Source organism: Myotis yumanensis, unplaced genomic scaffold (assembly GCF_028538775.1).
Source record: "Myotis yumanensis isolate MYYU_CA2020_CCGP unplaced genomic scaffold, mMyoYum1.0.hap1 SCAF_2, whole genome shotgun sequence".
In the NCBI taxonomy this organism is placed as follows: Eukaryota; Metazoa; Chordata; class Mammalia; order Chiroptera; family Vespertilionidae; genus Myotis; species Myotis yumanensis.
Window position 1 is genome coordinate 184,939,104 of NW_027223753.1, and position 27,487 is coordinate 184,966,590.

Here is a 27,487-nt window from a genome sequence, read left to right on the forward strand (position 1 = left end):
AGCCCTCCCGGCTGACGCTCCAGCGATTGTGGAACCCGGACAGGCCATTCCCCCAGTGCCCTGTCCAAATTCCCTCCCCTAATCCAGGAGCATAAGGAGGTGGCTGCACTAAGCCATTAGGTTTTGGGGTAACTTGTTATGCAATATTACCCTCTTATTTTGATGTCCATATATGTGTATAGTATGAAGTTCCCAGTAAACTTTTATAAATTCCTCCTGCACTATAAATAACCTGGAGGTGAGGGAGCGGAAGTGTGCGTGCAAGCCAGCACACAAATGTTTACCGTGTGCCCAAATAAAGGCTTCTATTTCCCACATGCACTTAGCACAGGCCCTTTCCCTCAAAACCATCCCACCACGTAAGGCCTCTCTGAAGAGATTCCAACAATTATTTTTGTAGAAGATGAAAAAATGTGACCATTGATTCATCTTTAGTTTAAAATGTTTAAAAGTAACTGTTAATTTGTAGAACTAAGTAACCAAAAGACTGAAAACAATTTTTTTCAAGTCTTTTTCTTTTTATTAACTTATCTATCTTTATAAAGCTGTCCTCAGTACTTGGGAAGATGAATCAATTAAATGGGTTGTTTTCCTGTTAAGGAATTAATGCATCCATGGCCAATTCTAACATGTAACTCACACACACTCCAATTAACTCAGGCCACAGTGTTTTCCTGCCAGGAGTCATTCTCTAGACTGCGGGGAATGTGGCCGCTCTGGCTAACATTTCCAATTACCCTGGCACTATGACCCTGGATGCTGGCATTGCCCAAACTGGCAGTGATAGATGAGGTTGGCTGATATTTTCAATTTACTTCAAATTAACAGACTGGAAATGATCCTTCCTGTTCCTCTTTTTGGCACAAGAACATGAGAATGGCCGACACCAGGGCACCAGAACTGATGGTGAACAGGCTCCCTTTGCCACTCTGCTCTTCCTGATGTTTTCTTCCCACTGACCTCCTCCTCTTACAGGTTCTTTCACAGCCATGCCTGCTGTCTTCTCCATCTGCTCTAACCAGGCTTGATAACTGTCTGCTAAATGAGTTACGTGAATTTGATGATCAGTTGTCATGTGCTGTGGGCCTATGGCTGCTGGGTCCAGACAGGGGCTGAGTGATTCTGGACTGGGCACCCTGTAACAGGCATAGTTCAACCTGTCAGAAACGGCAAAGATAAATCACATAAAAAATAAGGTTTACTGGCCAACTGAACTACTGCCAGGCTCGAAGATTTAGTCTGCTAGGACGTCTATATTTAGAAGTTGTTCCAGCACTGGCCGACCCTAGGCAACATCAAAGATAAATGTTGGCTTGAGAAATAAAAGAGCATGTATGTGCAGCATAACCATATAGAAGAAGGGTTCATAACAGGGAGGCGGAGACACTCCACATCTGGGGGGATTCGAAGGTTCCCTGTGCCAAATCTCACTCTCTTCTGTGATGCCTCTTTCATTTTACTGAGCACTCTGGCACAGAGGAGCTTTCAAAGGTAAGAAAAGGGGGTGGGATAGTCTGTGGTCGCAGGCTCCTACATAAGCACTGTATTCATTTTATCCCCCAGCATGCTAGTCTTTCCTATTAGTGAGAGAGGCTTAGCTACCTGAAATAGGCAAGGATGACCAGGACCTTTCCTTTATATCTCTGAATATATGGGGTGCATCAGATGTCACTGCTTTGATAAGATCAATGTGTTGACTGTCCCAGTGAAGGGAAAGGAGGAGCGAGGTGGCGATGTTGGAATAGGCAGCCTGGACTAGTCACAAGTGAACTGAGAGCTGGATGGCTCAGCCCATCATCTAGCCAAGCCCAGGCTGCTGCCTTCCATCTGGCAGCCAACAAGCACAACAAACATGAGGACCAAGATGGGTATGCGTAACTTAGCCTCAGCCGGAAGCTCCCCACACATTCTGCTGCCCAAACACATAACTCTGTCCTGCGCACGTGACAAGCGATAAAAAGCAGGTAGAGAATCTGCTTTAGGTGTGCAGATGACTGGGGCTGAGGTCCCTGAGAGAGATGGCTCCTTTGAACTCAGTGCTGCCTTTGGCAACTATGGACCTCACAGAGTTACAGTCCTTCTTGTCTAGCTTCCTTCGGCAGGACCTACACGGGGAAGCTATTCACCCGGTTCTCTGAAAGCACTCTCAGACGTGGCAGAGATGGTTTGTGATGTGACAAAACACAGCTACTCTGCCAGGTACTGGTTCGGTTTAAGGCACTGTGTGAAAGACGGCGTGCCAAACAACCCCCGGCACTGGGGACGGGTTGGGGAATGGCCTTCCTGGTTTTCTCCACGGGCCTGACATACTATCCACCATATGCCATGTAAGGCCACGTAAGGCCACAAGGCATCTCAGACAGAGCGTCCGCTGCATGGTCTCAGGGAGGCTCTCCTCAACCCTGAGCCCCAGTGTCAGGCTGCCTCCTGGCACTCCAGGCTCTCCCAGGGACGGCTGCTGTCTAACCTGAAAAGCCATTGCAAATTCACTTGAAGTGAATATAGTTCCGAAAGATGATCAATACTAACTAGTCAATACCTAAGTTAAAGGTATCTGATTAATAAACTAGTTAACCCAGTACCTCCTATGGGCTAGCTCAATTCTTAAAATGAGCTAAGGTGGCTCCTTCTGAACTAGATGTCCAGGAAGTGACAGCCTGGGGCTGCCACAGAGGTTTCTGCAGCAGAACCACTGGGCACCACGGGCTTGCTGACGCCCTGGTGGCATACGGGCTCTGCCTGCTGCTGGCCTTTTCTGCTCTATTTCAAATTATACACCCCTCGATTTCTATAGTATTTATTTATTCTCAGTCCGCTGTGTTGGCACATTAGTTACCAGGAAAGCTACGTGTGAAATTGCTTTCTGGGCTAGCTGAGTCACACATGAGGAAGATTCTTGGTAACTCCACTAGTACATTCCCATGAAGCTGTTTTTCTGGTTCTTTCGTACGTTCCCTACAGGTCTTGTCCAGAAACTAAGCTAGTGGCAATGAACATCTATATATAGTGCCAACACCCATTTTTGTTTAGTGCAAACCAGAGACACTCATCTCAGGGTTCCTGATCAAATTCCCAACAGAAGAATGTCCCATTCCTTTCATTCAGTCCTTCTAATTATAGACTTTTTTTCTACCCCAAGTTTCAACTTGTGCTTAGGTGACGTGAAATAATCATTACACTGACTCTCATTCAATCTTTACCCACCTCCGTGACAAATGACATAATTTTTCAGGTGGAGATGCTGAGGCTTGGGGGTTAAATTACTTGCTTGACTAGTTAGAGACAAAACAGAGACTACAAATCCATATCTCTTTAGGCGAACGCCACATTGTTGATACATCTTATTGCTATGAATCCACGCCAGAGATTCACAGCAAGACCTCAGGAGATCAGCATTTGATGAATAACTACCTGCAGTTAGTATTCTGCACAGCATGATTTAAAACAATGTCTTAGGAGCAGAACTCACAACAAATTAAGTTTCCATAAATACTTCCTTTATGGAATTTATGTTTTCTAAAATGGAAAAAAAGTTCCCATTTGACTGTGAAATTCTGTTCCTTGACTTTTATTCAAGGTTTCAAGGAACAGGCCAGATCACTATCCCTTAAACCAGACGGGGCAGGCGTTATGTGTCAATCTATGCAGAGGTTCATGATTCTTGTTCACAAAAGCCCATCCCTACCCTACAGGCCTCTAAAACTCCCACCTCTACATGTCATCCAGCAGAGAGGCAACAGAGGGCCGAGTTCGGGTGGCCGGAGGGGATGGCAGGTCACAGGGAACAGCTCAGGGAGGTCCATGGGAGAGTGAGCTGTAAGCACTATCTCTCTAACTCTAGCATCTAAGCATTGTTTTGCTGTTAAAATAGTAAGAAACTCTGATCCTACTCATAGTTCTGGATTAAACTAAAACTCAATTCATAAAAGTGTTTTTGTTGATTGTTTTTAAATTAGCACTAGGTGCAATAATCCAATCTAGCAGGAGAAAGAAACCATCACAAGGTTTCAGACCTGTTTTCTGCCAGCCTTCAGAGTAACGAAGTCATGTACTAGAGCAGGGGTGGGCAAACTTTTTGACTCGAGGGCCACAATGGGTTCTTAAACTGGACCGGAGGGCCGGAACAAAAGCATGGATGGAGTGTTTGTGTGAACTAATATAAATTCGAAGTAAACATCATTACATAAAAGGGTACGGTCTTTTTTTTTTCAGTTTTATTCATTTCAAACGGGCCGGATCCGGCCCGAGGGCCGTAGTTTGCTCACGGCTGTACTAGATTAAACTTGGGGCAGGGGCATATTGTCAGCAGAAAGAAACTGAAAGGCAATGATGACTCTCAACAGTCAAGTAGAAAACAGCCTTGAAAATGGCCTCCTGTTTTGCTGCTCATAATGGGGTCTCCTGGAGCAGCAAACAGGGGCTGGAGATCTACAAAATTTTAAGGCCAGACTGCAGGCTCCAAGGCTCTACACACTACACCTCATCCTAGTCAGCACAATGCAGGGACATGGCAAGCCAAGGCCACACCTTTGCAAGTTATGAAAACTGATCTATTTCAGGGGAAAACGGAAACTGGTGGCCAATGCAGAAAAGCCAAGGACCTGTGCATTCCATTTTTAGTTGCTCATTACCATCTCATAGTCACAGTGACTTCCCACATTGGTTTAAAAACTAAGGAATTGCCTAGTTACAATTATTAATAGACAAAAGCAGTTCTTATTAATTGAAGAACTCAGAGAGTGACTTCCAAGTGAATTCTACAGAACAGTGGTTTGCCATTAATGGCAACGGGTCTAGGAGAGGTGGTGTACCAGCGTTCTCCTGCGCTATAAAGGTTCTGTTTCTGTTCCTCATTGGGGCCACACCTGCCTCCAGACCTGCTGGTCACCAATTTAGCTGAGAATTTTAGAAATACAGACTATCAGAAACTTGACTTCTGAAATGATAGGGTGGGCAGGAATGAACTAGTTACCATTACTTGTACTCTCCTCATTGCCAGGAAACCCAATGATTCCATTTTTTCATCTTTTTAAGGAGACGGAACAGGAGGGAGATATAAAACAAAGAAGCTAATGGATGGAACAATTTGAGAAGCATGAGTCTAAGTCTGTTTCTTTGTATCTGTTCACAAGTATAGAAGGGTAGCATGACATTAGCTTTTTCAGCTATCCGAATAAGGACAGTATCTTTCCAACATCATAGATCCCTAATACAACAGTGAATAGTATTCATATGCCATGTATATGAACTGAGAGGTATTTTCCATAAATGCTGAAATGATCAATAAACAGACCAACAGCAGTGAAAAGGATCCCAAAATATTCTCTTGTCAGAAGATGCAATCCCACTAACCAGGTTTGAGAAGCATAAATGATATAAGTATACATAAATTGCCCAGCTGGTGTGGCTCAGTGGTTGAGCATCTACCTATGAACCCAGAGGTCACGGTTCAATTCCCAGTTAGGGCATGTGCTCAGGTTTCAGGCTTGATTCCCAGTGTGGGGCATGCAAGAGGCAACCGATCAATGATTCTCATCATTGATGTTTCTATCTCTCCCTCTCCCTACCTCTCTGAAATCAATAAAAATGTATTTTAAAAAAAAGTACACATAAACTGAAGGGCTAACTGAGGACCAGAGAAGTCAAGTGACCTGGCTGAAAGCTTAGAATGGAATCCACATCTCCTCATCACGGTGTTCTTTCAATTATCCCGTTTCCAAGGGGTACTTTACAGAGTTTTTCTAGAAGGTGAATATTATGCCATACAAAGTAAAAGCGTTTCTGTGTTGGCAAAAGGCCTATGGTAGGTGAGAATCAATGAAGCTGAATCACTAATAAAGCGGAGCTGCAGGAATTACAAGGTGGGGGAGAAAAAAGAGAGGAAAGGGAAAGGCAGAAGAATTAAGGTGGAAATAAGGAAACGATGGAAGGAGAGCAAGTAGAGGAAAAACAGAAGAAGGCCAAAAACAAACCATTTAATATTTCGTGGTCACTAGTCCATAGAGCAGTGGTTCTCGACCTTGGCTGCACATTAGAATCACCTGGGAATCTTTTTAAAATCCTGATTTCTGGGCCTCATCCTCCGGAAATTCTGTTTCTTTGTTATGGGGTGGGGCCACAACATTAGTAACAAAGAAACAGAATTTCCGGAGGACGAGGCCCAGAAATCAGGATTTTAAAAAGATTCCCAGGTGATTCTAATGTGCAGGCAAGGTTGAGAACCACTGCCATTGAGGGTCCTATTGATTATAGAAGGTCATCAGAAATAGTGCACATCTCCTCTCAGCATCAGGCCAGGACACTACCCAACCCAGATTCAAAAGGGAGGAAGCCAACCACTGAGCATCAGTACCATTTCCTGCAGCACCTGGGATTCCCTTGAGGTTTCCCATTCAAGCACTCAACTCCTCTGACACTACTTATGAGTCAGAGAAGAGCAAAACACACAGGGAAGGACACACATACACTGCCCTGAGAAGATACCTGAAATGAAAAAAAGCCTCATCTTTATTAATAAATTCTATCTCAGTATAAAACCTCAAATTATGAGAAAAAAAAACAACACATCAGGTCAGGGCAACAAAGCAACACACTTCGAACAGACTTGCATTCCACCTCCACTCACCCTCAGGGAGGAAGAGGAGAGGGGAAGATAGTTCCTTTCCTGACTGCCTATAAAAATCTCCTTTCACAAGGGCCACAGCGGTGGTTTCACGTTCCAATCAAACGACCTTAACACGAAATCCACCTAATCTGTAAAACGTCAGTTACACCTGAGATTTCACCAATCTGTGCACAGGAACTATTCACAAGGATCCTCAGAACAAAAGACCATTGTCTTTGGTAACTTTCAACTCTAGCTGTTCAGATGCAACCCAGATGGGAAAATACGCTTCTGCAGGGAATGATGAAGGGCTCCCTTTTCACATCAAAATTTCATCATGAGAACTTCATCTGATTTTCATTCTAAATTTGGTTAAAATATTTTTTCCATACCTGACAAGTTATTTTTTGCCTAAGCCTAAACCTGTGTTCTAAATCTTTCAAGTCCCCTGAATTTAAGTCGCAAAGACTAGGCAACTTGATTTTCGAGTCTTAAAATCCTAGTCTGCTCGATCACAGAAAAATAGACTAAAGCAAGGGTAAATGAATGAATAGAATTAATGTCTCCAGGTACAAAAAGCACAGCTGCTTTTCAGAGAGGACAGTCCTCTACACTGTTTCCTGCCTGAGATCCTGTTGGTAGCTCAGCAAGACCAGAAATGAACTTGGGTCGCCATTCAGCGCAGAGTGGCCTCAAGAAGAGGAGACTCCACCACGAATACCATTTCAAGGGCCTCTGGCAACAGAACCAGCAGAGGGGCGCACCTTTTGTAGGATGCTCTACCCGACAGGGTATCACACAGGGGCAGAGTGAGACCTCCAGGTGCTCTCCACTCACCCAGCTGTACAACACCAAAGTGCACACAGGACATTCAAATACAGTCAAGATGACAGAACAATTAATGAATGGCTAGACACTCGGGACCCCAAAATAATTAAGATCCTGTCTTTTCTTTCAGTAGCATTTCTTGCAAATAGGCCAAGTAAATGTGTTTTAATGCACAATTCTTTATGCTACTTCTACCCATGTTCATTTTTCAGTCAATAACTATTGGCTTAAATTTTCCTCTATTTACATTTTTTTCTGTGTTTAGCAAATCTTACAAAAAGAATAAAAAAAATAAAACAGTGGTTGTTCAGAAATTGTATTTTTGAAATCACATTTTAGATGAATGTGAAAACAGGCTTACCTCATCCCACTCCAAAAGGTAGTTGGTGATTTTTGAACCATTGTCGATTGGTGCCTAAAAAATAACAATATAAGAGGTTGGAGGAAGTTGTTCACAGATATAAGGTTCAAATACAATATCAATGCTAGTGTTATTCTATAACCCTGGAGAGCTCCTGCATCTCTTTGGTCACTCATTATCACAAACCAATTTTAATACAATTCAACTGTAGAGAAAGTCCCCCCACTATTAAGAAATCATTTCCACAAATAGCCAAAGCTGACTCTCTACCACCTCTACCTTTACACCCACATGGTGGCCTATTTCCTCTGGGGATACAACTTTTTTTAAAAATATACTTTTATAGATTTCAGGGAGGAAGGGAGAGGGAGAGGGAGAGAGAGATAGAAATATCAATGATGAGAGATAATCATTGATCAGCTGCTTCTTGCACACCCTCTACTGGGGACCGAGCCCACAACCCAAGCATGTGCCCTTGGCCAGAATAGAACCTGGGACCCTTCAGTCCGCAGGCTGATGCTCTATCCACTGAACCAAACCAGCTAGGGCTAGGGGATACAACTTTTAAGAGGCAACTTTAGGTTCAAGAGTAGAGGAGAAATAAGGCAGCTAAGAAACACAGGCACTGCTTAGGGTCTGGGGGGATAGAGCTGACCCAGTCAGGCTCAGAGTTGGAATCTATATTTTTCTAATTTCTCCCACACAGGTTTTTTTTAAAGTGCTTAAGATTAGAAAGCCTTCTTTGGTATTAAAGTTTTACCCCCTTTTAAACAGAAAGAGGAAAAATGGGATCCTCTGACTAGATTACCAGAGACTGTTAGACCTTTACAAATTAGCAAAAAGAAGTCTGATCATTTGCTTTCTTCTTAAAAGCACACCGAAGTCTGCTTCACCGAGAAAACGGGGCTTGGACAACGGGCAGAGGAGCAGAGAACTTCGGAAAAGAGTGTTTTGCAGGATTAGACCTGCCGGAGTGCAGTGCAGCACTGGGGTTCCTTCACAGCACCAGGGTAGTAGAGTAGGGGGAGAGAGATAGAATAGAGATAGAGATGGAGATGGAGATAGAGATAGAGAGAGGGAGGGAGGGAAAGAGAGAGAGATGGGAAGAAGGGAGGAAGAGAGAGATGAGAGAGGGAATGAGAAGAGTAATATGGGAGGGAAGGAAGGAGATGGAGAGAGAGAGAGAGAGAGAGAGAGAGAGAGAGAGAGAGAGACAGACACTAAGTGGGAGAGGCTCCTGGGCCTGGCTCCTCCCCAGGAAAGCACAGGAGCTCTGCACACTGCAGTGCCTGCCTCTAGCAAAAGGCAGCTTGGTCACTAGAGCTGATCTGAAGCCCAGCTTGGCTGTTTGTCATGTGTGATCTGATGTTAGTTGCTTAATATCAATGTTTAATTTCTTGTTCCAAGAATGGATGTGTGTGACAAGTAACTGGGAGAATATATGTAAATCAACTACTAAACTACCTGGTCTTATAGGAAGCACTCAGTAAACAGCAGCTGTTGCTTTATTATTGTTAACAAAACATCATCCGGGGCTCAGTAACTATTAGTTAAATTAATACAGAAACTCTTCTCGCTCTTCTTTCCTTCCTTTCTCCTGCTGAGTCATATAATCTCTGAGTCCCCAGACCCAGATTTCAGGTGAGTGCTGTATGCTCTACTGCACTGCAATTTTAGGCTTTTGTGGACAGGGACACATTTAATGTTCTAAATAACGGATAAGGCTCAAGTTTTAGAGAACTGCATTTATAACGGCTCATAAGCTTGTAAAGGAATTGTTTCTTAGTAGTTTCTTCTCTGCCCCACCAGAGCCGCTAAATCCTTGTAGGTGGGAACACCAACTTTGGTTTGGTTCCACCCTGTCTCCCGTGGCTGAGTCCTCTCAGTGTCTGTGGATTCGAGGATAGATGGGCAGTCAGAGCATGGTCCCCTGTCCTTGTGCCCGCAGCCAAAGATTGAGATCAGGAAATCTGTTTTAAGAACACTTGAATAAAAGCTGAACTAAATTCAGAACTTTCAAGTTTGCACATGGCTGAAAGGAATGGGAGGCGGTTTCTGATTCACAATTAAATAAACAGAGAAAGAACATTTACAAGACTTTCCTCCTCATGAGAAAACTTTTCCCTCGAGCTGCCAGTCTCCTCAAAACCTGTACTGCATCTAGGTTTTCAGCAGAGCACATATCAGTGATCCCCAACTTTAGGTGAGACCCCGGGTCCCTCTGGTATTCTTAGGAAGGTTTCTTATATTTTCCAAAAAAAAAAAAAGAATTTTAATTTTTTCCTTAAAGATATATTTACATATGCACATGTGTAAATATAGAACACATTTAAAAATGGATGTGTATACTCCAAGAAGTTAAATAACAATGACCAATTGGGTGTTCAAACTCTGAAAAGGTGGGGAATCACTGACCTGGATTATCCCTGGAAGCCAGAAAGGAAAATAAAATAGTTCAGATTCTGAGCCAGTTTAAACTTTGCCTTTGTCCAAATAACACACTTAGTGTCGGCCGCTGGCAATGAGAATGCAGCTGCCCATGGGAGAGGGGTCTAGAGAAGGCCAGGCTCTGTTGCTGACCACTGCTCTCAACTGCTTTTACCCGCTTCCTAGATAAATCTGACCCTCTGGTATAGGAACAAGACGACAAAATATTTCTTCACCAATAACAAATATCACTAACCATCTCATTTCTTTCACATGTTAATGTTCTCCCCAAATACCATAAATCTGTATTATCTCTTCTTCTACAAATTTTACATTTAAACTATTTTTAAAATATTCATATATAGAAATAAGTACTATAGAGATTAATAACAACCTATCTGCTTGCAAACACACAAGTATGACTGACTAATAAGCTCATTAAATTCGTGAAGGGCCTCTCTTTGGCAAGAATCATTTGTAGCCAGTAAATGGTATTTCATGAGAACTATTACATGATTTGGACTTCTAAAAACATTAGCAATCCTGACTGATAAGATCTAATAAGTAAAAATTAGTGAAATCTTAATCAATGTCATTTAGAATTCTAATCATCCTAGGCAGTTTTAAATATTAAACATTTCAGAATCGCCACTAAAAGAAGCCAACAGAACCTATGTTATCTATAAATCTTCACAAAAACATTTGACTGAAATCCTCAAATGTTTGTTGAGATGAATTAGAAAGTGATGAAAACCATTTGAAAGTGATGAATTTTAGTTATTTTAAGTATTTATATCACATAATGTATTGCTTACAATCCTAAGAAATTTTCCAGATTCCCTTGCAAACAGAGCTAAGGCTTGGTTTTTGCAGTCTCTCTCTCACACCCTTTCAGAGAGTTGGCAACTTCTGATATCATAGTAATTTATTTCAGATAGTTACTATGGAGATAACCAAACACCATCACCAAACTGGAACAGTGCTAAATAAATGTCTCAAATGGCTACAGACTTCAGCCTGTTCCCGACACTGAGCCACCCACCTTCCACTGCAAGGTCAGTGAGCTTTTGGTCCTGTGCGCCAGCTTCGGTGGGAAGGGGCACTCGGGTGCACAGCTGTGGGTGGTGAAGCTCACTGGCTCAGAGCAGGATCCCTTCACGGAATTGTACATGGCATATACCCTGGAAACAAAGCAGACAAGTACAGTCAGTGGCCCTGGCCCATCACAGAAGACCAGGGCTGTTATCTAAGCTTTCCACAGAGAAACAGAATTTATGTAGCGCATTCCATGGCTCTTGTTCTTCGCTGGTGGCCTTGTCCTGCCCTAACTATGGTCAGCATTCCCAGGGGATAATCACTCCAGCAGGGAACATGCCTCTCCTTCTGCTAGCGGTTCTCAACCTGTGGGTCGCGACCCCTTTGGCGGTCGAACGACCCTTTCACAGGGGTCACCTAAGACCATCCTGCATATCAGATATTTACATTACGATTCATAATAGTAGCAACATTACAGTTATGAAGTTTACATTACAATTCATAACAGTAGCAACATTACAGTTACGAAGTAGCAACGAAAATAATTTTATGGTTGGGTCACAACATGAGGAACTGTATTTAAAGGGCCAGAAGGTTGAGAACCACTGTGTTAATGGTAAGAACCATCGAGCCCCGTTTAAAATAGGCAAGGTCTACTGACTGAAAAAATCTATGCTAAATAAGAAAATATCCTTATTTCCCAGAAAGGTCTCCAAATATACATTCTAAAAATGAACAAGTCACTCTCCAGTTGACTTTGTCTGGAAAAAGGCTAAAAGTAAAGAGTTGGTGAAAAGAGACAAGAAGCAGTGATGAGAGTCTAAAGTTTGGAGAGGCAGCAAAAAAGTACAAACAACAGGTACATCTTTGAATAACATTGCAAATATTTAGGTAGAAATATGTATGTTTCACACACAGAAACTGGTTCCTACTGCTGATTGCATCTCTAATTCTAAAAAAACAAAAACAATGTTCAGGTGCAGTTTACCAATGTGAAGAGTTCACTCCTTCACCTGGTACCAGCATTAAACAAATACACTCTGCACATTAAAATAACTGGCTCAACACTCAACATGTGTGCCGGTATCTCCAGAAAAAACTCATACTGTGCTGTTACAAAACCACTCTCCTTTCAAAGAGCAAAAAATACATTATGTTGATTTTTACCATTTTCCTTTCTACTGTTCCCTTTTTAAAAATCCTCGCCTGAGGATATGTTTTTATTGATTTTTAGAATGAGAGGAATGGGGAGAGAAACACCAATGTGAGAGAAACATCAATTGGTTGCCCCAACTGGGGATGGAACCAGAAACCTAGGTATGTGTCCTGACCAGAATTGAACCTGGGTCCCTTCAGTCTGAGGGCCAATGCTCTATCCACTGAACCAAACCTGCTAGAGAAAGCCCTTAATTCTTTTAACAACCTTTTGTGAGTTCCCACTAAAGACAAGAAAACTCAGACTAGAAAGATGAAGTAAATTTTCCAATGCTACACAGTTGGAAAGTTAGATCGGCTGTGCTCAATTATGGAAGTCTGACTGGTACACTGTATTGCCTGCTGTGCTCCCTCATCCTGCAATCAATGTTTCTCTAATCCCCCCAACCCACTTCCCCTCATTCTACAACATGAACAACAGCTAGAGAACATTATGGAAAAATAGATCCTAATTAGGTGTGTGATTTGCAAAGTCCTTTCTCCTCAAAGTCCATCACAAAAGATTTATAGAGGCCATCCACACAAGTCAAAAGTACTAAAAGACATACTAGTACAGGGTGGGACAAAAGTAGGTTTACAGTTGTGAGTAGTCAAGACACTGAGTTTATACTTGTATTATTATTTATTTATTATTGTATTATTTTCCGTACGAACAACTGTAAACCTACTTTTGCCCCATCCTGTAGTAATAAAATCCTAAAAGGTAAAATACATATTCACTAGATATTTGACTGACTTGCCTTATGGAGGACAGACACCATGACATTGATCCAAACAAAGAATGCTTATCATTAGGATGCTCACCACCTGACATGATAAAAGAAATGCTCTTTTTTTGCCCTTACTGTGCGTAGAAACAGGATAATGTAAAACTGAATGGTAGATTTGGCAAGATCATTTCCATGTACCAGGTCAGCCTAACTGGGAGTTACTTACAATGAATCATAGAATGATCCAGACAAGGGGAGGGTTCCATCCTGAACTTTATTAGATTAGAATGGCTTATAGTTTGCAGCTCATCCAAGATATGGGGGCGGGCAATGCAAAATAGTGTTTTTAAATATTAGAGCCACCTATGAATTAAAGGATAGAGGCAGTGATCATCACAAAGCAGAAAAGCAGACATATGCATTCCTAATGAAAGATTGTGCCACTGTCCACGATATTCTTGCCAGAAAAGTCCAGCCTGTATCTGATGAAGCCTCTTCTCCACTAATAGGAACACAGAGATCACACTCAGCAGCACTGCCAGGATGCAGCCAGCCTGCTTCATGCTGCAGAAAATTCTGCAGAACCAAAAACATTACCCAAACAAATAAATTGCAAAAGGAGAGAAAGAAAAGAGAGATGGAGGGAAAACCCTTAGATTAAAAGAAATTTGCAAGAAATTAGCCAAAGAGAAGATTTACTCCATGTTTAAATTCCAATGACAACAAACTGAAAAAAACAAAACCCTCAATTTTAGGATAGCTGAAGAAATGAGAACAGTCTCTGGATTTCAAAGACATTAAGAAATTTATCATTTTTGTTTGTTTTGAATGGGAGTGTGAAAAAAGTCATGTGGTTTACAGGTGAAATAACATGATGTCTAGACTTTATTTCAAACTAGCTGCATGGGCTAGGAGGAGGAAATGAGGACACCAAGAAAACTGAAAAGTTGGGTGATGGGTATATGACAGTTTATTAAAACTACCGTCATTTTTTACTATTTCTGAAATTTTCTGAAATAAAAAATTAAACATTGAGCCAACACTGAAAAAAATCTCGAAGACCTCTCATTTTAGAAAAGGAACCTCTGGCTCCTCTTAAAAACTAGCAACACTGAGCTGCACTCCTGCAAGGCAGTAATTAGATAAAGCTGAGCGCCCCTCCCCCTTAAGATGGGCAGATGACGTCCAGCTCAGAGAACTCACATGCCTTTTACCAGCCCACTTGACTCACTTAGGTTCCCAGGAGGTATCTCAGTTTGCCATCACTAGGCACTTGGGAACGATACAATTGCAGGACAGCTCCTAAACGTTCACGATGAACAGTTGGCACCAAAGATCCATCCAGATAAGAGAGCAGAGGGAAAGGAGGCAGGGAAAGAGCCTGCAAAGTACTAACTGACTGCAATTAGTTATCTGGGGAGATCTGAACTCAGTCAAGTTTGTTCTTTACTTTTAATGAGATTCTTGGAGTCAGAAATCCATACTTATTAGGCCAGGGAAACATGAGTGATGGGAGCTCCTGGCAGCCAGGTTGGGAGGATGACAATCTAGATAAAAGAATCTGATGGCAGAAGTAAAAATTTGAGGTAGTGGGCCCTAGCCAACTTGGCTCAGTGGATAGAGTGTCAGCCCTCCGACTGAAGCGTCTCAGGTTCTATTCTGGGCAAGGGCACATACCTAAGGTTGCAGGTTCTCTCTCCCTGGTCGGGGTGCATGCAGGAGGCAACCAATCGATGTGTCTCTCTCACATCGATGCTTCTCTCTGTCAGTCCCTCTCCCTTTCACTCTCTCTAAAAATCAGTGGAAAAATATGCTCGGGTGAAGATTAACAATAACAACAAAAAATTTGAGGTAATTGAAGATGGACAGACCCATGGGCCACATGGAGTTATTTTCCTTGTCTTTAAACTCTAAGTATGTTATAGTTTATTTAATTTAGGAGTCAGTGTTTGTCCACAAAGGAAACAGGATCCATTTTATATGGCAATATAAATATACAGTACCTAAAATCTGACATAATATTTAAGTATCATGATTACATCTGTCTTTTAAAACCGTCCAATAAATAGATAGCAACTACTCATTTTTACCAATAACTTTTACATAAAAGGGAATTCTCTGGAAATTATGCTATTATTTCCAAGAATGTTGCAATCATGTTTTCACATGATGGTGATGTGTTTTCTCCAAGTAGCATCATGTGATAGGAAGGTTTGTGAAGCACAAGTAGTTTCCTAGGCTAAATAAGTCAGCAAACAGTTCCTTTTGCATTTATCCTAGCATAGAAAAATACCTTTTTCTAACAATATAATTAGCCTTGTGTTTGGTTTTCACATTTGTTTCAGTTTAAATGCTGGCTAAATATTTATGAAACAGGTGCTCCAAGAATTTCAGAAATTTGCTTCCAGCTTCTTCCAGAACATCTGTAACATACTAGGAGCCACAGTTGCTGGTCAATAACATGTATTTCATAACTCTGCACTGAGCTGGTCAACCATATTTTTGGAAATGTTTCATCACATAATTTTTCTGGGAAATGTTATGACATGATATCATCTCTGGGCAACTTCTTTGCCAAGTTGTTTATGCCAATGACTGGAAAACTGCTTCAACTTTCATCATAAAATTGCTATCCATTCCATCACTCAAATTCCTGATTATCCTATCATTGATAAAAATATAAATTATTGACTCCCACAATTAAATGATTATTTCAATGCCAGTATTGACTATAAAACTACCAATTAAAAGAGAAATATGCTTTTCCCTGTATATGTATAAATATTTATTTGCATAAGTGAACATATAAATGTTTATGCATAGAAACTTACATACTTCTGTATAAGTATTATAAAAATAATGTTTATTTATGTATATATAGATGTATATATGCATTGGATTTTTCTCATTCCTCCTTCTCAACACACACACACACACACACACACACACACACACACCCTCTTGTGTACTCTTGTATTGGTGGTTTTATACAATACATGATACAATGCCCTATATGAAAGCACTGAATAAATAGACTATGACAATTACAAATTGATTCCTTTTCAACATTCAACAATATTAAACCAAAAAGAGCAAACTGTATAAGAACTGGGTAACAAATACAAAAGTAATGACTTTATTAAAAATCTAACCCAAGATCCAATATCTAAAATTTTGAAAATCAACACAAGAGAGGAGTGTTAATTTGCTCAATCACCAGGGGGAAAAAAGAATAACGGTTGAATAGGTATGTAAACAATGACACACAAAAGTGTATAGCAAAAAGTGAAAACCTGAAATGTCTCAGGATATAATTTTCCATGTGGAATTTGGCCTAAATGGCATGGCAAGTGCCAATCTAAATAGCCATAGCCACATGACTTGCAGCATTGTCTCAAGGATGCCACTGGTCTCTTAAAAAATGATTTGCAGTAACAGTGAGATGGCAAAAAGTGAAGAGCTGTTCTTGCCTAGAAACGCACCAGGCAGTTCAGTGACAGGAGGCCACGACTGAGAGACTGCTGCTTCACAAATTCACATAAATGATTGGTAAATTCAGACAATACTAATATGAGGGAGGAAAAACTGAAAAGGAGGAAAAGCAATATATAAAGATATTGAGGAATCAGTGTGAAGAGGATGAAATCAGAATAGCCAAACTGAAAGCAACAAGGATAGAGGCTCTAGGCCTGGCCAGCATGGCTCACTGGTTGAGTGTTGACCTATGAACCAGGAGGTCATGGTTAGATTCCAGGTCAGGGCACATGCCTGGGTTGCAGGCTCAATCCCCAGTATGGGGTGTACAGGAGGCAGCCGCTTGATTCTCTCTCATCACTGATGTTTCTATCTCTCCCTCTCTGAAATATATATAAAAAAAATATTTTTTAAAAAAAGAAATAATAGAAGCCCTAGGTGAGACTTCAGTAGATGATTTGAGAAAGAAATCTTTCACTCTACAGAAGACTGACTTGAATAAAGACTTCTGCATACCTTAATCAAAACATGCAATATTAAAACTGGAAGGGAAATGTAGGAGGTTTGGCACTGCTAAAATAAATGTGTCCATTTTCATCATTGGTTTCACAGATGTCCACCAGGGCAACACTTCCTAAATTGATAATGTATATTGCCCATCCAATGTGGCTCAGTAGTTGAGCACTGACACATGAACCAGAAGGTCAGTTTGACTCCTAGTCAGGGCATACGCCCAGGTTGCAGGTTTGATCCCCAGTAAGGGGCATGCAGAAGATAGGCGATCAATGATTCTCATCACTGATATTTCTGTCCTTCTCTCCCTCTCCCTTCCTCTCTCTGAAATTAATAAAAAACATATTTTTAAAATAAATAAATAAATAGGTAATGTATAAATAAATATAGATGGCAATGAATATAACTGGTCATTTTGCAGCTGTACAGTAATAGAATTCATTTGTAGCTTGTTATGGATATTTAGTGAGGAATTTATTTCCACAAAGACTTTTGAAGCCTTTTAGATGAGAATTAAATTTAAAAACTACATTTGAAGCTACTGTCTTGATCAAAGTTTACATTTCTGGAATTAAAACTTTGAGAATGTTAATTGAACTACACCATAGAAAAAAGATTTTGCTTCTTTTTGACAGTGCCATGTATGGTATATCTTTACCCCAATAAAACAGTGAGTAATATGTGCTCAAATGATACACAGATTCAAAGAACCTGCATCATGAAGTCCCTTTTTTTTTCAGTGTGGGAAACCTGCAACAACCTTGGAAAAACACAACAAACAAAAACCACATTTATACACCTTATAGGTTTATGCTAGATTTGCACATATTTCACTTGCTCTCATGCCATCTTTCTGAGGCTGGTATCATTATTATCTTCATTTTATGAACGAGAACAAGGCCACAGATGTGTAAATGGGTTACTAAGCACACAGCTTTACTAAGTGACCAAGCCATTAACTCCAAATTCCAAGCTCTTTCTATTCTGTATCAGGCTGCCTTGCCAAAGCAATCCAAGGCAGAGGAGGCTAAATCTAGGTATGAGTTGCAAGTGTTACGACTCTTCTCTAGCTTGAAAAATGAAAGACTGTTTAAGGAAGGAGAATGCATGAGCTAGATGGACTATAGATTAGGTAAGGCAAGAACAAGTCTGGGCTGTAGACATTTTTCTTAGGAGATAATTTTTTTAAATATGAAAAGAGATCACGAATTTTCTCTCTGGCAGGCAGATAGCTAGAACAAATAATAGTGGGTGGTGCCTCAGACTGCATGTGCGGTAGCAGGTGTGTGTCATATATGTCACAGTGTGGGGGGTCCAGATGTGACAGGAGAGAATCTGGGTCCAAGGCCTCTAGATGGTAACCACGTCATGCTTCTATTCTGTTTGGTAAATCCATTAAGTATTCCTTTTATCTGCCCAGAAGTTTAAGGTATTCAAAAGACATGGCAGTGAAAACAAAAAATAAAAAATAATTGATGAGCAATTGTTCAAGATTTAGCCTTAGTAAAAGTGGTTAAGAAGAAATGAAGGGGAACAACAGACAGGATGGTAAATACAGAACCAACTCTTTATGACATTTAAATTTGTTTAAAAAGATACTATCAGCTCATGAATGAGCAGGAAATTAATAAAGTAAACCTTTAGTAAAGCAATAACAATAAACTGTTAAAAGATGGAGAAAAAAGGAAACATATGTTAACAATGACTAATGAAGAACATTTACATGGCTCCCTATATGGTGTTTCATTTTCTGGTTCACTGTTAAATCGACCATTTGACAGGATGATTAAACTATTTCTATTATCATCCCAGCTTCACAAATTACACAGATCTTTTTGTTTGTACAGACTATGTGAAAAGTTCAATGTGTTTGGGCTAAAGCTAATTGACTCAAAACCCAAAAAGTTTTGATTTAAACAGGAAGAGATGGTTGCAAAAGAGTTCATCTAAACACTACAACAGCTAAGCAGATGTACACTTTATGACTGAATATAAAACACCTTGATCTTTTATGTATTAATTTAAACTTAGTTTTAAACACTTGTGCAGCTAATACGATATTATAACCTGAGCTCAGCCCTACTATTGTACCTTTCTGAGAAAACTGTGACAGGGGTTCTGTGGTTGACCAAAGTTAAAACAGTCAATTCATGGCAAAACTCAAGCCTCCTGATAATTAATATATGTTCTTCTTGTTAAGCTACCCTGCCTCCACCCCACCACAAAGAAACATGTGGTATGAATTAACCTTTGGAAAGTATAATAAAGGATGTGTGTTTAATGCTTGCAATTTTGTTACACAATCATTATATACACGTATGTAACTGAAGAAAAGAGAGAAAATGCTGTTGTGTATCCTATTAGATAAAATTACAATTTCTGGAGATAATTTTTTTAAATATGAAAAGAGATCACGAATTTTCTCTCTCTGGCAGGCAGAGAGCTAGACCAAATAGTAATTATTTAATTAACTTAAGCAAAATAAAATTGTGAATTGAAATTAAAAATTTTTTTAATGTTATGGATCCCATTCAGAAATCTGCTTATTTGCAAATGGATGTATGGATGTATCTTTAAATAATCAGATGAGCTCTGTAAAAATCCTGATTATATTTCTACTTCACAGGTCTATGGTTGGCTGGGTTTCTCCTAAGATTAGCTAGCCCTCCTTCCAGAGTAGTCACAGCAGAGATTCCAGAAAAGTCACAGTAAGAGTTCAAGATTGCATATTCAGGTTCACGGTTTTGCTGAATCGGGTTAATTCTTACTTGTATTATTTCAAAAAACAAAGGTCTAAAGGTGTTCTTGAAATCTTCTAAGGTATTTGGTCATATGGGTTAAACATATGGTTTATATTTATGGTCTATAATGGTAAAATATTCATTTGTTTGCTAGAAAGAAAATATTATATATTAAACCAACAGTCCAATGGATTTTAGAAGACAATATCAAATAAAAATTACCTTTAATTTGAAAACTGTGTTCAATGTACCATTTACTTTTTTGTTGCCAAAAGCACTTCTGTGTACTCCCAACCATGATGCTCGATGCTCGAGGGCAGAACAGAAGGGCACTCAAGAATGAATGGATGACACTGAGCCAAGGTGTTGCAACTTAGAGTTAGGCGAGGTCCATTAACCACAAACTTTTAAAGGGGCACATGATTGATTTACCAATCTGAATTCTCCAACACTGTTCAGTTCTCAGATCCTAACTCACCTCACATGATAATCAGTTGCTGGTCTAAGATCTTTCAGGTTACATTCTAATTCTTCTCCACTGTAAAGAAAAATCATTCATTAGTCAAGGATATTAGTTTCAAAAGTAAAACAGGTTTTGGATTTGGGTCTCACTGTCATGTACAGACAATGATTCAAGAACTATTATGTCTGATTCTACCACAAACCAGAAATAAACTTTCCTATTTGACATTATTATCTTTCTTAACTAGAAAATTAGATTCCTTTAAATTATGCCATGCAAAATATGGAAAATGGCTAGTTAAACTTACTATTAAAGTTCTACTTCTTATCACTTCTTCAAAGTAAATATATAAAAATAAGTAAATAAATAAGCAAGCAGGCACATTAAGATGACAAGATGAATGTAAATGTTAATAACGGCGCCAGCTGTCAACTGAAGGCAGGTCCCAGACTCACCTTGGCAGGAACCCCAAGTACCTCAGCTTCTCAACTATCCTGATGAAATCTCAATCTGCTTCCCTTACATATAAATGCCAATAAATAGCTGTTATATAAATATAAAACCATTAACACAGTGTCCCCAAAAATTTATGCGCACTTTGAATGATTATAAAGTCAGTGTTTAATAACATACAGTTCATTTTCAAATTTTAAATGAATTTTTTTTGTCAATGCCTGTTTTCAAACTGATGACCATTCTGGTCCAGGCACTGCTGATCACTCAAGCAACAGAAATCACAAGCATCAAGAATCATTTCATTTGGTATTTGTGAGCCCTCAATTCATCAACTGTTGCCAGTTTGTACCACAAACTTTATCTTTTATGTATCCCCATAAAAAAGTCTAGTGGATAAATTTTCTTTGTTCAAAGCTTAGTCTGGCTTCACTCATTATTTCAAATCAGTTAAACCTGAAACGGAGTGAAAATTGAGTTATCAGCTGTTGAAGTGTGTGTCCTCTCAAACATGTATACACACTTTGAATAAGTATAAAGGCAGTATTTGTGATTCAACTGCATTTTCAAACTTCCAGTAGTATTTTTAGAATGAATTTCCTTTGTTCAAAGTTCAGTCTGGCTGAAAAGAAAGAAAAATCAATTGAGCTATTAGCAGTTAGTGTGTATAGGCATTTTGGGGACACCCTGTATTCTCAGAAGTTGCAACGGACACTCAACTTAATCATGAGGCAACAACATAAAATAAGGAGACACGACAACTAAATGCAGTATCAGACCCTAGACAGGATCCTATCCTCCAGAGGAAGGAAATGCAATTATACACATTACTTGGATCAACTGACAAAACTAGAAATGGATGACCAATGGATTAAAGTATTGTACCAGGGTAAACTTATGAAGCTGATAACTGCACTGTGGCTACTTACTAGCAGGTGAATCTGGGTAAAGGAAGCACACATATTTCTTGATCTCTTTATTTTTGCTAAGTTTTATAAGTTTAAAATTATTTCAAATAAAAAATCATTTTTTAACGCTATAAACTGGAGGCCAATCTCCACACTTTGCCTGAAGCACTATTGTTTGAACTGCACAGTATTTTTAAATATTTTTTTTAACTTGCTGAATTAGTGTAACATCAGGAAAGTTTACATAACAATTCAGATTTTTAGCATTTCTTGAAAAATAAAACAACAACAAACAAACAACAACAAAACACCCAAAGAATCAGCAAATCTAGGCCTGCAGTCCCTTCTGGCAACAACCTATTTTAGATGGAGATAGGAACTCTCCTGTTCACCTCATTCCCAACTTCTGCTTTTCTCACTTTTGTTACCCGGCTAGCCCTTCTGGGCACTTGAAACTATGGCTCCTGCCAGCAACGGTTATCTGGCAGTGATAGAATCTATCTACTTGGTTCTGGGGGGCTGGGGGAAATGGTGCTGTGTATTTCTTTAAGGTCTCTACCGATTCTGACTTTTCAAAACAGAACCAAATGGTTGTGAGCCAGAGGAAGGAGGTAGGATTTAATTTTCAGTACTGCAGGGGAATCACTCTGTTTTCTCCACAGGGCAATGTTACTGTCTGACATATTTCTGCAGTATGGAGGCTGTAGGAGAGTAAGAGTGGATGTTGGGAGGCCCTGAGGACATTCCTGTAGGCATCCCAGGAAGAGACAACAGAAGGACTCTGGGCAGCCAGAGGAGTGAGTGGCCATAGGCCTTTCTTCCCTATTTCCTCCCCTTTTCTTGGTCCCGAAGAAGACATGCCTCTGGAGCAAGTTAAGAATGAGGAACAGGCCGGACAGACACAAAGTCTGCACACTGACGCAGCAATGGAACAAGAGAGACCCCAGCAAGTGGGGTTTGTGTGGCCATGTTACCCTGGCCTCCAGTCATTCCAGGGCCACGCACAGGGGGCGCTCACACACGTAGTTAGAACAAAATGGACTCTGATTTCCTGCTCTGCAAATGGACCAGTCCCCACAACTATAAAGAAGAAAACACTTGACCCTAAAAAACGTTTTTATCGCATTTAGAACATGGCTATACCCATCTGAATGGTTAATACCTGGGAGTCCATAAAGCAGAAAGAGATAATCCCTTATTCTGTGTGCTAAATGTTTAATAATTTAAGAAAGCCTTGGCATGAAATGCTTTACAGTAATTTTTGCTACAGGCTGGAAAACTATTGAGGAGGATAAGAATTATGGTGAAATTCTTATTTCATATAACCACGAAACCATATTGTAGAATTTAAAATTAAAGACTACTGAAAGGTCTGAGTGCATAACGTATGTAAAAACTAATTGTCATGCTCATGCCTTTCTAACAGACATTAATGGAAAATTTTCATTAATTCTATTCTGACAAGCTAACAAAATGAAATGATATATGTCACCAACACCAAATAGCACTAGAGTAGTAATTTATGATTCATTACTGTAGACAAAATTAACTCTTGACACTAATTATCACTAGTTCTTAAAATGAACGATTTAAAGGAAAGTTTGAAAAGCCTTTAAATTTTCCTTTGTTTTCTATTTTCCTTAATGACCCCAGTTTCACTATTTAGCAGCAGAGAAACATGAAAATGTACACTACCTGTAAATTATCTTGTATTTCCCATCTCGTCCTTTGTCTGATAAGGCAACCTCATAACTGTAGGGGAAGGAGAGGGCACTGTGGGGTCCGCAGGAAAGTCCAACAGGGGGAGCCCAGGACAACACAACCGCTCTTGCCTGAATATTAGAAACCTGAGAAGAAAAACAGGGACAAAAGTATTCAAATCCATTTCACATAAACCAAACACTTCTTCCAATAACATTTTTGTGATTATTAGTAGTGGCATCAAACTTGCTCAGATTTAATTGAAGGTAAACCATTTTGTTTTAATGACGGCAAACAAAAGCTTCCTATATGGCGCTCTCTTGTCAAAGATCTAATGTCCAAAATATAGCTCCTGTGACATCCTTCCTCATAATGCAAACTTTCATCCAAGTCCTATGTAATTCATACCCAGTCCTCCAGAAAGTAAAACACTTGGTAATTTTTTAAAGGAAAAAAGCTGAATGTAAGATTTCAATGATCAGGATGCCCATCTCATTATGTGGAAGGAGTCACAAAGCCTTCTTGGTGTAGAGTTATCCTGCAAAGCTGATACAGTAAGTCCTCACTTAACATTGTCAATTGGTTCTGCAGCTTTAAGTGAAACGATGTATAATAAAACCAAACTTACTATAGGCTAATTGATATAAACAAGAATTAAGTTTCCATGTCATCTCAGCAACATTACATAGGAACGATGTGAGGCTATTTGAGGACCTCCTGTACCTTACAAATCATGCTCCTTTTAAGTGCTGCAGGCTCCCTGGATAACCCAGTGATAGGGGTAGAACCAAGGCCCAGGATGATGGGGTAGAAACCTGTGTGGAGGTGAACAGTTCACCTCTCCAGGTTCTACTTTTATCCTTCTGCTTTAACCTCTGCTTAAAACTTCATTTGAACATAACAGTCTGAGACTCTAAACACATCAACGTCCTCCCTTCACTTAGGACTTCTCTGCGGCATGTTCTATACCATGTGCCAGCGTCTTCAGCAGGGCAGAGCCCCAGCTGCCCACTGCCGCAACCCGCTCACTTACAGACCCTGAGCTGGCTTCCTTCCCTTCCATCTCAAGTCCTCGCTCTGCTGGTGCTTCCTAAGGCACCTCCCTAGACGCACTTCTTGCTCTTGAATCTTTGTTTCAGAGTATGTTTCCGGAGAAACCCAACCTAATACATTGTCTAATTCTATAAAATAACTCTATGAACAGAACTTTAATGTTCTAATTTTAGAAAGGATATTTTGTTGCTCTCTGGATAACATATTAAAAACCAACTACGAGTTCATACAGCTGCTAAAGCTTCATGTTCATATTTTATAGCTGTAGAGTATTAGGCTGTAGATGGATGAAAACTATACAGTCTCCCTCTTTTTATCTTCCATTTCTGACACTATCTGATCTATACAGAGTATTAAAATGTAACATAAAATTATTTAAAAGCATGAATAGTAAATATGGAAATAAACACTCTCTATTTTCATCTGTCACTCCTTCCATTTTTAGCAGAGATTTTTCCATATTATTTCTGGTCTGTACAGATAAAGCATCATAATATATTTAACCAATTGTTTAATTAAACCTCTACTCACCCTTCAGGAGCCCAGCCAGGCCTCACTATCCCCAAGTAGCCTTTCCTAAAGTATTTAACCCATCATCGTTCCTCTTTTCTACAGAACCTTGTTGATATCTCTACAATTGCTGATCATGTTGATGGCATTTGTCTCCCTTCCCCACTGGACTGTGGGACACCCTAAAGACAGGGCCTGGTCATATTCAACTGTGAGCAGTGTTTGCTTAGAAAATGTTTGTTGAAAAATAAAAATCAAAGGGAATAAAATAGTCTGAGTTTCTGACAGGGGATTGTAGACTAGCATTACACAACTCTTTAAAAAATCTGAGACACTGTTACAGAATGAAACTGGAGTCTCCAGATTAGCAATCTCTGTCCCCCCGTACCCCTCCTGTACCATGCAGTGGTGACACCCCTTCAGAATGCCGTCCCCTTGCAAAACCCTGTGACTTAGCTTTTGACTTTCTTGGCTTTAGCAAACTTCTTTTATACCTAGTACAGATGCTGCCTTTACTTATTCTTTAAACCATACTTCACCCTGTGAGGAGCTATGGGCATAGAGGGGATTAAGATTATGACCTCTACCTCAAGGAGCACCAATCTGGTGGAGAGAAACAGATGCATGAGGGAACACGTAGCAGATACACAGAGCACACAGGGACCCACACGCTTGAGACAGATTCAGGAAAGGTTTCTGCACTGGCCTGCCTGGCCCCCTGCTCAGAATCAACCACTGTTTCCTTTGTGCTCTGGCTACATTTTGCTGGTACCTGTATTGGGCACTTTTTGCACTATAATTGTGCTTTGCTTGGCTATTTGTGTGTTGTTCCCCTAACTACATTTTAAGGCAGCATTTCTACCACTTGTACCAAAGCATTTTCTGAATTCCTTCACACACCATCAATGAGTAATCTTGAGGCACTAAGTATTTTATTTGATTTTTTAACTTAAAAAGAGATATTTTGCTATGAAAAGTTCAACTTATGATTTAAAGGTGGCTGCTTAGGTACTGGGAAACTTTCAACTGTGCTGCTCTGCACAATTCCAGGAGCACAGTGAGCAGTAACACTGATTCCATGAGTGGTGGTGTGAAGTAACTTCATGTCACAGCTCAGTCAAAAGCACTTAAGATGCTGAACAAGTACCCATCAATTCACAGCCCTTTGGCCTATCTTTTCCATCAGCTCTTAAGAATGTTCTTTTTTCCTTTCTGACTCGGTTAAATTACTTAAGCAAACACTTGAAGCATCAACTAATACTATTCACCTTTTCCCTGGATTCCGAGTGAGCCTTAAAGAGGAGACTGTCACCTGAACACAGATCCCTGTGCAAATGCAGTCTTCCCATAGGACAGCCTATCAGAAATGACTTCTGGAGTTTTTTCCTCGAGCTAAGCAGCCAGCCTGCCACCACGATGACTTCCATGGTTATGGGGCCAAACCCCTCCTGTGCGCCCTCCTGCCTCCCTTTCACCAACTCCCGGGCCTCAGGTTTCCTTTCTTCAGGCCGTGGAAGCTGAGAGAAAGAGGGCTTTGTCTCTACTAGAACTAGGAACTGGCTTCTAATTCAAGGCTGATGCCAGGAAATTACACGGTGCCTTTCAGGAGAATATCACGTAAAAGGGGATCCTCCGCATTAGATCTGCATTTCCTCCAAGTGTGCAGGGAGGTGGTAACCTTAATGAGATTCAGGACTCCAGGAACTCCAGCTGGGCCACGCCTCTGTCAGAGCAGCAGCACTCTCACAATCTCCTCTCCTGGTGGTGAAACTTTCTCAGAGCAGTGACCACTGGTCTGAACTGGGGCAGGACTAATCTGATCATCACAATGATTGTCATGGCTGTTATCCAAAAAGAGAAGTTCAGAAGCCACAAAACTAAATGACTTTCCGATGTTTAATTATTCCACCATAAACAGAAGTCACTCTCTGTAATGGTGATTAAAGTGGTGATTTCTAATTATAAAATTATTAGACAAGACCCAATGTGACATTTGTCTCGGCCCGTGATAGAAAAGGGTTGGTTTGTGGGTCGCTAGTGTAAGTCTGCATAGAAGTTATTTAAATTAAACTGCTTTAAAGTATCTTGAAGGACTCATAGAACCACCATCTATTTCTAAATGACTACAAGTCATTCTTAGAAATCATTCTTATCTGCATATTTATTATAGACTAGAGGCCCGGTGCATGAAATTCGTGCATGGGGGAGGGGGTGTGTCCCTTAGCCCAGCCTGCACCCTCTCCAATCTGGGACCCTTTGAGGGATGTCTGACTGCCTGTTTAGGCCCGACCGATCCCAAATGGGCAGTTGGATAGCCCTCTCATAATCCAAGACTGCTGGCTCCCAACTGCTCACCTGCCTGCCTGCCTGATTGCCCCTAACCGCTTCTGCCTGCCAGCCTGATCACCCCCTGACCACTCCCCTACCGGCCTGGTCGCCCCCAACTGCCCTCCCCTGCTGGCCCAGTCACCCCTAACTACCCTCCCTTGCC

At 40.4% G+C, this 27,487-nt stretch overlaps 1 protein-coding gene across 3 annotated transcripts in view; it reads right to left on the reverse strand.

Moving 5' to 3' along the window:
• The window catches only part of FNDC3B (fibronectin type III domain containing 3B), a 334,918-nt gene that overhangs the window by 69,238 nt on the left and 238,193 nt on the right, over positions 1-27,487 (reverse strand). For all 3 annotated transcript variants that reach the window (XM_070406793.1, XM_070406792.1, XM_070406791.1), the window contains exons 8-11: positions 23,428-23,579; positions 20,387-20,446; positions 11,263-11,401; positions 7,794-7,847 (exon numbers count right to left, since the gene is read on the reverse strand). In XM_070406793.1, the coding sequence (XP_070262894.1) occupies positions 7,794-7,847; positions 11,263-11,401; positions 20,387-20,446; positions 23,428-23,579 (405 nt within the window). The remainder of the gene's footprint in view (positions 1-7,793; positions 7,848-11,262; positions 11,402-20,386; positions 20,447-23,427; positions 23,580-27,487) is intronic.